At 46.5% G+C, this 13966-nt stretch overlaps 1 protein-coding gene across 2 annotated transcripts in view; it reads right to left on the bottom strand.

Moving 5' to 3' along the window:
- LOC121534302 (guanine nucleotide-binding protein G(o) subunit alpha) overlaps positions 1-13700 on the bottom strand; it is a 42627-nt gene extending 28927 nt beyond the window's left edge. Inside the window, exons 1-2 of one of the 2 annotated variants that reach the window (XM_041840940.2) lie at positions 12665-13700; positions 9730-9815 (exon numbers count right to left, since the gene is read on the bottom strand). In XM_041840940.2, the coding sequence (XP_041696874.2) occupies positions 9730-9815; positions 12665-12800 (222 nt within the window). In that variant the 5' untranslated portion in view covers positions 12801-13700. Of the gene's footprint in view, positions 1-9729; positions 9822-12664 lie in introns of both variants that reach the window. The other variant, XM_041840939.2, reaches the window with a different exon arrangement.
- Between the last annotated feature and the right edge of the window lie 266 nt (positions 13701-13966).

The following is a 13966-nucleotide window of genomic DNA, read 5'->3' as shown; positions in this document are numbered from 1 at the left end:
CTCTCTATCTCTTCCCTCCTCTTTTTCCCTCCCTCCCTCCTCTTTTTCACTCTCCTTTTCCCTCCCTCACTCACTCTTCCCTTCTCTTTTTCCCTCTCTCTCTCTCCCCTGCCAGAAAGAGATAAGCCTTACATTCCATCCCGATTTTTATCACAGTCTAGACCACCTTTCTTCCTCTCTTTCGTTCTGTCTGTCTGTCTTTTCTGACGTTTATTGGAGAGGTTTGACTTTCTCAGTGAGGCGTACCTACAGTGTGATAAGAAATACTGTAACTAACTCTATGAGAGTGACACATAACTTCAGTATCAGTATCGTGTTAAGCCGGGCTGAGGACAGTCAGATGTCAGGGAGTAATGATTCTTTATTAACACATTCTCCAATATTCATTTTTGCTGACACCTGCATATTGATTTGTGTCAGAAAAATAAGCAGCTCAGAGACTCATTTTATTTCTCTCTGAGAGAGAGAGAGTAAGGGAGGGAGGGAATATGCTTTTCTAAAGTATGAGAAGAGGCTCCAATCTTTCCCTGGTCCTAACAAGCAGCATGTGGCTAGGCTTAGTGACCTCTGACCCCGGTCTGCTGCTGTCTTACTGGCATCATGCTCGAAATTCTCACCTCAAAGAAAGGGAGTCTGTACCTACACATTACACAATGTCTGTGTTGGTTAAAACCGTCTCCCTGTACCCTCACTGTCTGTGTTGGTTAAAACCTTCCCCCCTGTACCCTCACCGTCTGTGTTGGTTAAAACCTTCCCCCCTGTACCCTCACCATCTGTGTTGGTTGAAACCTTCCCCCCTGTACCCTCACCGTCTGTGTTGGTTGAAACCTTCCCCCTGTACCCTCACCGTCTGTGTTGGTTAAAACCTTCCCCCTGTACCCTCACCGTCTGTGTTGGTTGAAACCTTCCCCCTGTACCCTCACCGTCTGTGTTGGTTGAAACCTTCGCCCCTGTACCCTCACCGTCTGTGTTGGTTAAAACCTTCCCCCTGTACCCTCACCGTCTGTGTTGGTTAAAACCTTCCCCCCTGTACCCTCACCGTCTGTGTTGGTTAAAACCTTCCCCCTGTACCCTCACCGTCTGTGTTGGTTGAAACCTTCCCCCCTGTACCCTCACCGTCTGTGTTGGTTGAAACCTTCGCCCCTGTACCCTCACCGTCTGTGTTGGTTAAAACCTTCCCCTGTACCCTCACCGTCTGTGTTGGTTGAAACCTTCCCCCTGTACCCTCACCGTCTGTGTTGGTTGAAACCTTCGCCCCTGTACCCTCACCGTCTGTGTTGGTTAAAACCTTCCCCCTGTACCCTCACCGTCTGTGTTGGTTAAAACCTTCCCCCTGTACCCTCACCGTCTGTGTTGGTTAAAACCTTCCCCCTGTACCCTCACCGTCTGTGTTGGTTAAAACCTTCCCCCCTGTACCCTCACCGTCTGTGTTGGTTAAAACCTTCCCCCTGTACCCTCACCGTCTGTGTTGGTTAAAACCTTCCCCCTGTACCCTCACAGTCTGTGTTGGTTAAAACCTTCCCCCTGTACCCTCACCGTCTGTGTTGGTTAAAACCTTCCCCCTGTACCCTCACCGTCTGTGTTGGTTAAAACCTTCCCCCTGTACCCTCACCGTCTGTGTTGGTTAAAACCTTCCCCCTGTACCCTCACCGTCTGTGTTGGTTGAAACCTTCCCCCTGTACTCTTACCGTCTGTGTTGGTTAAAACCTTCCCCCTGTACCCTCACCGTCTGTGTTGGTTAAAACCTTCCCCCTGTACCCTCTCCGTCTGTGTTGGTTAAAACCTTCCACCCTGTACCCTCACAGTCTGTGTTGGTTAAACCCCTCCCCTTCAAAAGTGTCACAGTGTGCAGGCCAAAAAAGGCCTCTTTACACAGTGATGAGATCTGTCCTGTTGTATTCAGATCATTATAAACACACACACCCACACCCCGCCTGATGGTCAGATCCTTCCTCTACCCTCCCGTCTCCCCATCCAAAATAAACACATTCCTGGCCTTGTTTCCCAGACGCTTTATTTGAAGCGTGTGTGTGTGTGTGTGTGTGTGTGTGTGTGTGAGTGAGTATGTGTGAAGTCAGATCAGACGTACCAGAGCTTCCCAGATAAGTTGTATTTTTAAAAAAAGCTTGTGTCTCCCTCTCTCCATCTCCCCCTCCATCCCACTTTTTCTCCATCACCCTCTCTCCATCTCTTTCTTTCTCCATCTCTTTCTTTCTCCATCACTCTCTCTCCATCTCATTCTTTCTCCATCTCTTTTTTTCTCCCCTCCAACTTCCATTTACATTTTAGTCATTTAACTTCCCTCTTCTTTCCTTTCCCGCTTCAAATAAAAATATGTTAATAGACTAATGGACACAGACATACTCTCTCTCTCTCTCGCTGCCTGCACCCCCAGGGGTTTGTCAAGTAATCTGATCTCAATATCTGAGGGCTACGTCACCCCTTTGTATAGTTTGTATGCATGTAGGAAGGGGGATACAATTCCAGATACTCTCATTCACCTCAGCAGTATGCTGTCAGCTTAGCTAATGCCCCAGTCACTACTCCCCCAGAGGCGAGATACAGGAACCCACACACACACGGGAGAGATAGAGAGAGAGTAAGGAGGGTGGGCCAGAGAAATGGAGGTAGAGAGAAACAGAAGGAGAGAGGGGGAAAGGAGGGCAAAAGTGAGAGAACAATGAAGATTGAAGAGGAACAAAAAGCAACACGTCAGAAAAGACTGAGGGCCTCAGTTAGCATCAGAAAATGGCACCCTACTCCCTATATAGTGCACTATTTTTGACCAGGGCCCATAGCGCACTATACAGGGAATAGGGTGCCATTTGGGACATAGCCTCAGTCTTCCCCACTCCTAACTCCTACAGCAGCCTCAGGTCTAGACAGGTTTTAAAGACTAATCCCTAGGTAGTGTGTGTGTGTGTGTGTGTGTGTGTGTGTGTGTGTGTGTGTGTGTGTGTGGAGAGAGATTTCCCACCAAAACCCTCATTCAACCACACCTTACTTAGTAGGTCAATAGGCTGTATGTATGGTAGTGGTGTGTACATTGTTTATTTGGGTGGTATGCGCACGTTCATGAAAAACTTGCCCCAGGCGTTATCAGAGAGGATACTGTAGAACAACAAGTTAATCTGCTCGCTGGTAGAATAATGCTCCCAAAAGACAACGTCTGGACCCCAAACTGGATGTTCTTCAGTTGTACATTCAAATTGTATGGATGGAACACTAGAACGACCAGGTTCAAACTGCCACATCCCCAGCCACTAAAACAACCCTACCCTGTAATCATGAAGGACACAAACATACAAAACCACCTACTAACCTGCCAAGGGACACAGATTGCAGGGGTGTCATATTGTTTGTCCAACTTCTTTTCTCTTTAGAGCTGGGAGTGTTTTTATTGTTGTAGTAGCTAGCGGTTACCATGTACTGCCTGGAAGTCAGGTTTCAACATTCTCTTCTTGCTCCAAGAGGCTGATATTGTGTGAGAACAGTGTCAGTGTGTGTGTGTGATTCCAAAATCATGATATAGTCAACTATTGTTCTATCCAACATAACCCTTTCTATCATTCTCAAACACAAAATAATAAAAACATGTTTCACGCTCTTAGTATTTCTGGACAATGTTACAAAAACAATATGTGGAATGTAGCTGAACTGGCAGAGGTCTGGCGTTCAATCATTAACTACTAGAGTGTTGTGTTAAAGCTGAGAGCTTTTCTGCTCAACAGAATTCTCAACACTGTTCTAGAATTTTCAACACTGTTCTAGAATCTTCAACATTGTTCTAGAATCTTCAACACAGTTCTAGAATCCTCAGACAATAAAGACATCCCCAGAGTTCTGAGTGCCCCCATCCTTGTTGACATAGCTGGTGGAATGAAAGAGAAATCTCACTCTATCCTCACGCTCTCTGCTGAGTAAAACCACTCTACAGCCCCAGGGCTGGGATCTGAAGCAAATAATGGAGGGATGAGACAGAGAGGGGCCTTCTTTATGTCTCTCTATCCCAAATCCAATACAATTTTATTGGTTGCGTACACATATTTTGCAGATGTTAATGCAGGAGCAGCGAAATGCTTATGTTTCTAGCTCCAACAGTGCAGTAATACCTAACAATACACACAAATCCAAAAAATTAAAAGAAAGGAATTAAGAAATATCAGAACGAGCAATGTCAGAGTCCAGGATATAAAAATACACTGAGTGTACAAAACATTAGGAACACCTTCCTAATATTGAGTTGCACCCCCTTTTGCCCTCAGAACAGCATCAATTCATCGGGGCAAGGACTACAAGGTGTCGAAAGCGTTCCACAAGGATGCTGGCCCATGTTGACTTCAATGCTTCCCACAGTTATGTCAAGTTGGCTGGATGTCCTACAGTGGTGGACTATTCTTGATACACAGGGGAAACTGTTGAGCTTGAAAAACCCAGCAGCGTCGCAATTCTTGACAAACTCAAACCGGTGCGCCTGGCACCTACTACCATACCCTGTTCAAAGGCACTTAAATATTTTGTCTTGCCCATTCACCCTCTGAATGGCACACATGCACAATTCATGGCTCAATTGTCTCCAGGCTTAAAAATCATTCTTTAACCTGTCTCCTCCCCTTCATCTACACTTTTTGAAGTGGATTTAACAAGTGACATCAATAAGGGATCATAGCTTTGACCTGGATTACCTGGTCAGTCTACAGTGAAGGAAAAAGTATTTGATCCCTTGCTGATTTTGTACGTTTGCCCACTGACAAAGAAATGATCAGTCTATAATTGTAATGTAGGAAATAGTAAAAATAAAGAAAAACCCTTGAATGAGTAGGTGTGTCCAAACTTTTGACTGGTAGTGTACATAGGGCGGCAGTCTCTAAGGTGCAGGGTAGAGTACCGGGTGGTAGCCGGCTAGTAATAGTGACTAAGGTGCAGGGTAGAGTACCGGGTGGTAGCCGGCTTGTAATAGTGACTAAGGTGCAGGGTAGAGTACCGGGTGGTAGCCGGCTAGTAATAGTGACTAAGTTCAGGGTAGAGTACCGGGTGGTAGCCGGCTAGTAATAGTGACTATGTTCAGGGTAGAGTACCGGGTGGTAGCCGGCTAGTAATAGTGACTAAGTTCAGGGTAGAGTACCGGGTGGTAGCCGGCTAGTAATAGTGACTAAGTTCAGGGTAGAGTACCGGGTGGTAGCCGGCTAGTAATAGTGACTAAGGTGCAGGGTAGAGTACCGGGTGGTAGCCGGCTAGTAATAGTGACTAAGGTGCAGGGTAGAGTACCGGGTGGTAGCCGGCTAGTAATAGTGACTAAGGTGCAGGGTAGAGTACCGGGTGGTAGCCGGCTTGTAATAGTGACTAAGGTGCAGGGTAGAGTACCGGGTGGTAGCCGGCTAGTAATAGTGACTAAGGTGCAGGGTAGAGTACCGGGTGGTAGCCGGCTAGTAATAGTGACTAAGGTGCAGGGTAGAGTACCGGGTGGTAGCCGGCTAGTAATAGTGACTAAGTTCAGGGTAGAGTACCGGGTGGTAGCCGGCTAGTAATAGTGACTATGTTCAGGGTAGAGTACCGGGTGGTAGCCGGCTAGTAATAGTGACTAAGTTCAGGGTAGAGTACCGGGTGGTAGCCGGCTAGTAATAGTGACTAAGTTCAGGGTAGAGTACCGGGTGGTAGCCGGCTAGTAATAGTGACTAAGGTGCAGGGTAGAGTACCGGGTGGTAGCCGGCTAGTAATAGTGACTAAGGTGCAGGGTAGAGTACCGGGTGGTAGCCGGCTAGTAATAGTGACTAAGTTCAGGGTAGAGTACCGGGTGGTAGCCGGCTAGTAATAGTGACTAAGGTGCAGGATAGAGTACCGGGTGGTAGCCGGCTAGTAATAGTGACTAAGGTGCAGGGTAGAGTACCGGGTGGTAGCCGGCTAGTAATAGTGACTAAGGTGCAGGGTAGAGTACCGGGTGGTAGCCGGCTAGTAATAGTGACTAAGGTGCAGGGTAGAGTACCGGGTGGTAGCCGGCTAGTAATAGTGACTAAGGTGCAGGGTAGAGTACCGGGTGGTAGCCGGCTAGTAATAGTGACTAAGGTGCAGGGTAGAGTACCGGGTGGTAGCCGGCTAGTAATAGTGACTAAGGTGCAGGGTAGAGTACCGGGTGGTAGCCGGCTAGTAATAGTGACTAAGGTGCAGGGTAGAGTACCGGGTGGTAGCCGGCTAGTAATAGTGACTAAGGTGCAGGGTAGAGTACCGGGTGGTAGCCGGCTAGTAATAGTGACTAAGGTGCAGGGTAGAGTACCGGGTGGTAGCCGGCTAGTAATAGTGACTAAGTTCAGGGTAGAGTACCGGGTGGTAGCCGGCTAGTAATAGTGACTAAGTTCAGGGTAGAGTACCGGGTGGTAGCCGGCTAGTAATAGTGACTAAGTTCAGGGTAGAGTATCGGGTGGTAGCCGGCTAGTAATAGTGACTAAGTTCAGGGTAGAGTATCGGGTGGTAGCCGGCTAGTAATAGTGATTAAGTTCAGGGTAGAGTACCGGGTGGTAGCCGGCTAGTAATAGTGACTTAGTTCAGGGTAGAGTACCGGGTGGTAGCCGGCTAGTAATAGTGACTAAGTTCAGGGTAGAGTACCGGGTGGTAGCCGGCTAGTAATAGGGACTAAGTTCAGGGTAGAGTATCGGGTGGTAGCCGGCTAGTAATAGTGATTAAGTTCAGGGTAGAGTACCGGGTGGTAGCCGGCTAGTAATAGTGACTTAGTTCAGGGTAGAGTACCGGGTGGTAGCCGGCTAGTAATAGTGACTAAGTTCAGGGTAGAGTACCGGGTGGTAGCCGGCTAGTAATAGTGACTAAGTTCAGGGTAGAGTACCGGGTGGTAGCCGGCTAGTAATAGTGACTTAGGTGCAGGGTAGAGTACCGGGTGGTAGCCGGCTAGTAATAGTGACTAAGTTCAGGGTAGAGTACCGGGTGGTAGCCAGCTAGTAATAGTGACTAAGTTCAGGGCAGGGTACTGGGCAGAGGCCGGTTAGTGGTGATTATTTAACAGTCTGATGACCTGGAGATAGAAGCTGTTTTTCAGTCTCTCGGTCCCAGCTTTTTATTTCATTTGTATTTAACTAGGCAAGTCAGTTAAGAACAAATTCTTATTTACAATGATGGCCTACCCCGGCCAAACCCGGAGGACGCTGGGGCAATTGTGCGCCGCCCTATGGGACTCCCAATCACGGCCGGCTTGTGATACAGCCTGGAATCTAACCAGGGTCTGTAGTGACGCCTCTAGCACTGAGATGCAGTGCCTTAGACTGCTGCGCCACTCGGGAGCTTTGATGCACCTGTACTGTCTCCACTTTCTAGATGGTAGCTGGGTAAACAGGTCATGGATTGTGTGGCTGAGGTCGTTGATGATCTTCTTAGCCTTCCTGTGACACCGGGTACTGTAGATCAGGGTTTCCCAAACTCGGTCCTGGAGGAAAACACAGTGCCACCGACGCTGGCCACCACCGCTCATGAGGACTGTGAGCTCTCGTTCTCCGTGGCCGACGTGAGTAAGAAATTTAAGCGTGTTAACCCTCGCAAGGCTGCTGGTCCAGACAGCTTCCCAAGCCTCAGAGCATGTGTAGACCAGCTGGCTGGAGTGTTTACGGACATATTCAATCTCTCCCTATCCCAGTCTGTTGTCCCCACTTGCTTCAAGAAAGCAACAACAACGAGACAGCCTACAGGGAGAAGGTGAGGGCCCTGGCGGAGCGGTGCCAGGAAAATAACCTCTCCCTCAACGTCAACAAAACCAAGGAGCTAATCGTGGACTTCAGGCTACAACACAAGCCAACGATGGGACAGAGAAAGGGGTGCGTCCCAAATGGTACCCTATTCCCTATATAGCCCTATGGGCTCTGGTCAAAAGTAGTGCACTATATAGGGAATATGATGTCATTTGGGATGCAAGCATGATTCCTGCTACAGAATTGGTGTGGTTCATCAAATAGTCTCTACCAGTCTGCAGCAGGCCTAGAGCAGAGATCAACTGTACAGGGCATGGTCAGGACAGGACAGGACAGGACAGGGGAAGGCGGGGGTGTGTGTGTGTGTGTGTGTGTGTGTGCGTAAGAGAGAAAGCAGGGTGTGTCTCTGTTTTCGTTGGTTCAGGGAAGGGCATAGATAGGGCAGTGAGGCAGCGTGTGATTTATTCCACTGGAAGAGAGGGTGTTAATGTTACCATGGCGCTAAGGTTACCAATGGCGCTAATGTTACAAATGTGTCTCTTTAGATCAAAGGGGGACTGATTGGGGCAGTGATGGTGGAGTGAGTCTTGGATAATCTGACTTTTATGAGAAAGAGGAGGGAAATGGCCTAACCTTCACCTTCACATATCACCACCCGGGACCTTCATCTGGCATATCAGAGTCTATCCGGTGGGTGGGGGGATAACAAGTGTTGTTTCCTCTCAACACGTGTTCATTATGTTGCTACATTATATAGAAGGCAGAGTGAGGGAAGGAGAGAGGGGGAGGGAGGGAGGGGGAGAAAGAGTAGAAGAGGGAAAGGGTGAAGAGGGGAGAAAGAGAGGTAGAGAATTGGGGTGAGCAAGGGAGCGATGAAGAGAGGAATAAAAATCAAAGTGAGAAGGAAAATAGAGAGGGATGGGAAGAAAGTTAGAGGGAGAAGAGAGAGAGGGGGAGAGAGAGAGAGAGTAGAGAGAGACAGAGAGAGAGGGAGAGAGAGTGGGGGAGAGACAGAGAGAGAGGGGGAGAGAGAGACAGAGAGAGGGAGAGACAGAGAGAGAGGGGCCCGTGGGTAAGAGCATTGTGCCAACGAAAAGGTCGCGGTTGAGCCTAGGTGAAAAATCTGTCATCCTTAGGCCCTTGGATAGAGTGACAAAAGGAAGAGAGTGGGGGAGAGACAGAGAGAGAGGGAGAGAGAGAGAGACAGAGAGAGTGGGGGAGAGACAGAGAGAGGGGGAGTAGAGAGAGAGGGGGGGAGTAGAGAGAGAGACAGAGAGAGTGGGGGAGTAGAGGGAGAGATACAGAGAGAATGGGGGAGTAGAGGGAGAGAGAGAGAGTGGGTGGTTCCCCCAGTCAGTGAGGGGGTGTGTCTCAGTATTGTCCACATTCCTCTATTTAACCCCATTCTGAAACCTTAGGACACACACACAGGAAGAGTGTGTGCAGATGTGCGTCCCCAGAAGACGACAGGCCCCACATAATAATATAATATGCCATTTAGCAGACGCTTTTATCCAAAGCGACTTACAGTCATGCGTGCATACATTTTGTATCTCCACTACCTTGGCGTCAAGCGCCGCGCTCACCACATATTGGATGCTTCCCAAATGGCAGCCTATTCCTTATTCTCCTTAGAGGAATGGACAGACTCAAACCACTGCATTCCTCTCCAACCCTACATCACTTCACCCCCTTCTCTCCGTCTCCATCTCTCCTCTTTTAGGCGCTACGCCCCTCACTCACCTTCTCTTCCCCTCCCTCTCTCACTCTTTCTCTGACCCCCTCTCTCTCTTATTCCACTTCTTATCAAATGAGTGATATGATCATCTATCCATCTCACCTGGCCAGTTCCATTAGAGTGAGTCGCAACCAGCACCTGATCTATGCAGATATGACAACAGACGTCCACACAATGGCTTTCAAGCAATTTGATCAGGCTCCTACTGTATTTAGATGACCTGTGGGGCTCTTGGTGTGTGTGTGAGCGTTTTGATCAGGCTCCTACTGTATTTAGATGACCTGTGGGGCTCTTGGTGTGTACCTTGAAGCTGGTCAGCTCCAGCTTGGTAAAGCCGTGGCTGTGGATGATCTTCATCTGTTTGACCAGAGTACTCTTCCCACTCTCTGCTGCTCCTGAGTGGGACGGAGGGTATAAGAGATGGAGAGAGAGAGAGAGAGAGACAGAGAGAGACCTGATAATATAACACTTGAAATGTATTTTTGAAACCTTGAGTGCAATATTTCCTGTTAAATTCTAATTGTTTTTTGTTTATGTTGTTTTGCATCTTCTCGCTTTTGTTTATATCAGTTGCTTTGGCAACGTAAACATGTTTCCCATGCCAATAAAGCCCCTTTGAATTGACTTGAGAGAGAAAAAGAGATGGAGAGTTTCTTACATTGTATTACAACAAGTTCAAGGACAATGCCTTTATGTTGTAGCTTGGGTCCAAGATCAGTTTGTGCTGTGATTGGACAATGACCATAGATAGGAGAGTTGGCAAGACAGCATAAAACATCTTAAGTGTTTCCCTTAAGGAATCATTTTCCCATACTTAAGGGAATTGTTTAAGGGTGTTGCATAGAGCCACTCAAACATTTCCTTAGGTAAGGGCATCATTTAAGGCTTTTACAGTAGTTTGAAGGCATGTACAACAGAAAGTGTCTCTGGTTACCATGGAGACGACCTGATTCACTGACAAGTCTTCAAAGAGATCGCATTAATTTTGGGAGATCGCAAAATAGAACTTCTACATTCAAGACCAGAGAAACAAATAGATTCAGAAGACAATAAAACACGTTTATTTTAGTTATTTTTTTCTCAACTTGTTTCTAATACTTTCTAGCACATCAAGCTAACTACAGAGCAGTGGAGGCTGCTGAGGGGAGGACGGCTCATAATAATGGCTGGAACGGAGTGAATGGAATGGCATCAAACACATAGAAACCTTGGGTGTTTCTCAAAATGCATACTACCGTGCTCCGAGCACGCAAATTGGCGCACGCAAGGTTCGGAGTATGAGTCCAGATCAAAGTATGCGAAACGGAGCACGGAAGGCTTTTCTTGAATGCGTACTCAGTTTGTACATCTTTTGAAGCATGCATCGATGCAAGCTTCAACAGAAAACAAAGAAATATGACGCAACCATGTAAAAAATGAAGCAAAATGTATTTAAATCAATGGCAGACATTATTTGAGCTGAAGCGAGAGAACACACACTCCGACTTCGGAATGAAATGTTGCCTATTCACATCTCATATGTTGCCTGACTACAATATTTTATCTTGTCACGTTAATAAATACATGCTGTGTTAATTTTGGCATGTTTACCTGCCTACATATTGTAGATCGCAAGCCCATAATAAGTCAATAGGGCTAAATGGCTAGCTACTAGTACTGTTGGCTAGCCAGATAGCCATGAAGAATTGTTAGCTAGCTACCCATGAAGAATTGACATTACTGTCTGTACCTTGCAGAACTTTAGTTTTAGGTCATTTTTGCCTGTTAAACTATCTGGTTAGCTACATTATTACAATTCACATATAGCTAGCTTATAGTTAAAATGTTTGCTTTCGTCTCTATTGACATTGTCCTGGCTGGAAGAAGGTTCAGTGAATGGGTAAGTCCATAGTCAAGTCAATAGGGCTAACTGGCTAGCTAGCTAGCCACGAATAATTGGTAGCTAGCTAACTAGCTGCCCACGAAACATTTACATCTACCTTGCATAACATTAGTTGTAGATAATTTTTTGCCTGTTTAACTAGCTGGCTAGCTAGATTACTACGATTCACATATATCTAGCTGATAATTATGAAGTAAAATGTTTGCTTTGTGGTGCAGCGTGAGATAATACAGTAGGGAGAGTGTCAGTAATGCTCAAATCTAATGTTTTACGCGTTCTCCACACTCTCGTCCTCACAAGAATGTACTCAAGAGAACGTTCTCAGAGAATGCACTCAGAGCGTGGAGCACGGTAGTATGCATATAACACTCCATGTGTTTGACACCATTCCACTCCAGCCATTACCACGAGCCCGTCCTCCCCAATGAATGTGCCACCAACCTCCTGTGGTACAGAGTATGTAGCCAGCTAGCTTTGCAGCCATGGATTGTGCAGCTACCTAGCTAGCTGGTGGAAGTTTTCCTTTTGAAACCAGGGCAGAGGAAAGCAACATTCACCTTCAGTATGGACATTGATATCCATACTGAATGAAGCACTTAATGGACCTCAGGGGCAACCTTAACTTTTTCACTTAATTTAAGGGGGAAATTTGCCTTAAAATGTTTTGTGCAAAAAACTAAGGGAAAAGATATGGGGAAAATGTACTTAAGATGTTTTATGCAACCGGGCCCAGGGTGTTTATCTTACTCTTGTTAATCTGATCACAAACCACATTGGCCTCTATCTGCACTGTGATTCATTCACTGTGACTGACCAGAAAGAATTTTTGACCATTGTGTGGAAGCGCCTGCCCTGCACCCTTTAAGCTCCTCACTGTGTTCTGTTTAACCAATCATTTGATCTAGTATGGGTCTTTTTAGCTCTTCACTATTGTACCAATAGCCTCATTTGAGCTAGAAGTGTGTGGGGCTTTTTAGTTAATGGACATAGGCTAAACTTCCAACGGCGTTGTGCAGGCCTACTGTCATAACTTGGGGCCAGGAGTATGACCAGTTGATCTGACCAGAGAAAACTCGGCTACACAATACAGAACAACGTCAAAATACTATTCTGCCAAAGGGGGAATATTGTCCACTAACTATTATTAATACTACTACCACACAGAGAGAGAGTAGAGAGAGTGACATTTGAAATGTATCTAATCCTTTGAAACTTGTGAGTTTAATGTTTACTCTTCATTTTTGATTATTTCGCTTTTGTTGATCTATTTCACTTTCTTTGGCAATGTAAACATGTTCCCCCATGCCAATAAATTCCTTTGAATTTAATTTAATTGAGAGAGAGAGAGAGACTTACCGAGCATTAGTATTTTGACCACGTTCATCTCCCTCTTGGCATATTCATAGAGGTCCCGGTCTATCTTAGCGCTCTGAATCTTCGCCTTCTTCCCCTCCTCTGTTAGGTCTTGTTCTGAACTGAGACACAGTCCCATCTCGGCTCGCTCATCTCCCCGTTCACCGGACACGCACGAGCTAGAATAATACCGGGGAAGGGGGATCCACTTTAGGGATCAGTTACCGTGGTTGACGGTGATAGTTGACTCGAGAATGTTTATCCAATTAGGTTTTGATGATCGCTTTTTCCTCTTTTGATGTGTCACATTTTGGTGTGGTTTTCTATGCCAAATGTCAGCAACAATATGGCCAAATGTTCTGTCCTATTCCTTTTTATGACAAAATTCAGATAATCAAGGAAAAAACGTCCTTGAATCGGTTCGCATAGGAAGCGCATGTCCATACGTTGTTACATGATGCGGAATCGCCCGCGATATCCAATCGAAAAATATGAAAACGTTTACCCACTCACTAGCCAAAAAGGTGGCTCGTTACCCAACCTTCCCAAACAACCACCTAGTCAACAAGTATATTGTGAATACTTCCTTGTTGTGTTAGACACAAGAGACAAACAACATTTTCATAAAATAGATGGCCAGTGAGCGCAGCTATAGTAGGCAACTGAATCCCAACTCCCGAAAAGTTTTCCCACCTAGTTAACTTGGGACGGGAGATCCCTCCCACGCAGCCTGGTCTCATAGACTCCCACGGTATTTCAGCATTGGAAAAATTTCAGAAATCCCGTGGAAGTGACGTTTCGGCAGGAGAAATTGACGCCTGAGTGAGTGCTGCCATTTCCACTGTATCCACAAGGTGCGTTACTATGAAACTAGCAAACTGCCATAATAATCATTGGTTTGAATATGTCACTGTCGCCAACAATAAGCTTTCACGCTCACCAACGCTTTTTTTGCGAGTCGCGCCTCAAATCCTGCCAAGCGCGTGGGTCGAGGATTAGCTACCCTTTGTGTTCCTAATGAGTTGAACGTTTCACTGTTTTTTCATTCAAGAGACTCGAGCCGTGGCCTCATTTCGCAAGCTCAGCGTAATCTGCGACCGCACACAGCCCCATCAACCACCGGTCTAGTTTACCGGTTTTTCCGCGCGACATGCTGACCTAAACGGTTGTTAATCAGTTGGGTATGGGTGGTATGATTTGAGTGGATGTAGACATGTAGTTGACCCCGTCAGAGCTCTGATGAAAAGCCACAGACAGCTTTCTTTAAAAAAAACTCTCTAAATAGTATAGTTTAAAGCCCCATGC

The sequence above is a fragment of the Coregonus clupeaformis genome, chromosome 20 (assembly GCF_020615455.1).
Source record: "Coregonus clupeaformis isolate EN_2021a chromosome 20, ASM2061545v1, whole genome shotgun sequence".
Taxonomy (NCBI): domain Eukaryota; kingdom Metazoa; phylum Chordata; class Actinopteri; order Salmoniformes; family Salmonidae; genus Coregonus; species Coregonus clupeaformis.
The sequence above is the reverse complement of the archived record's forward strand: the minus strand, read 5'-3'. Positions and strand labels throughout refer to the sequence as shown.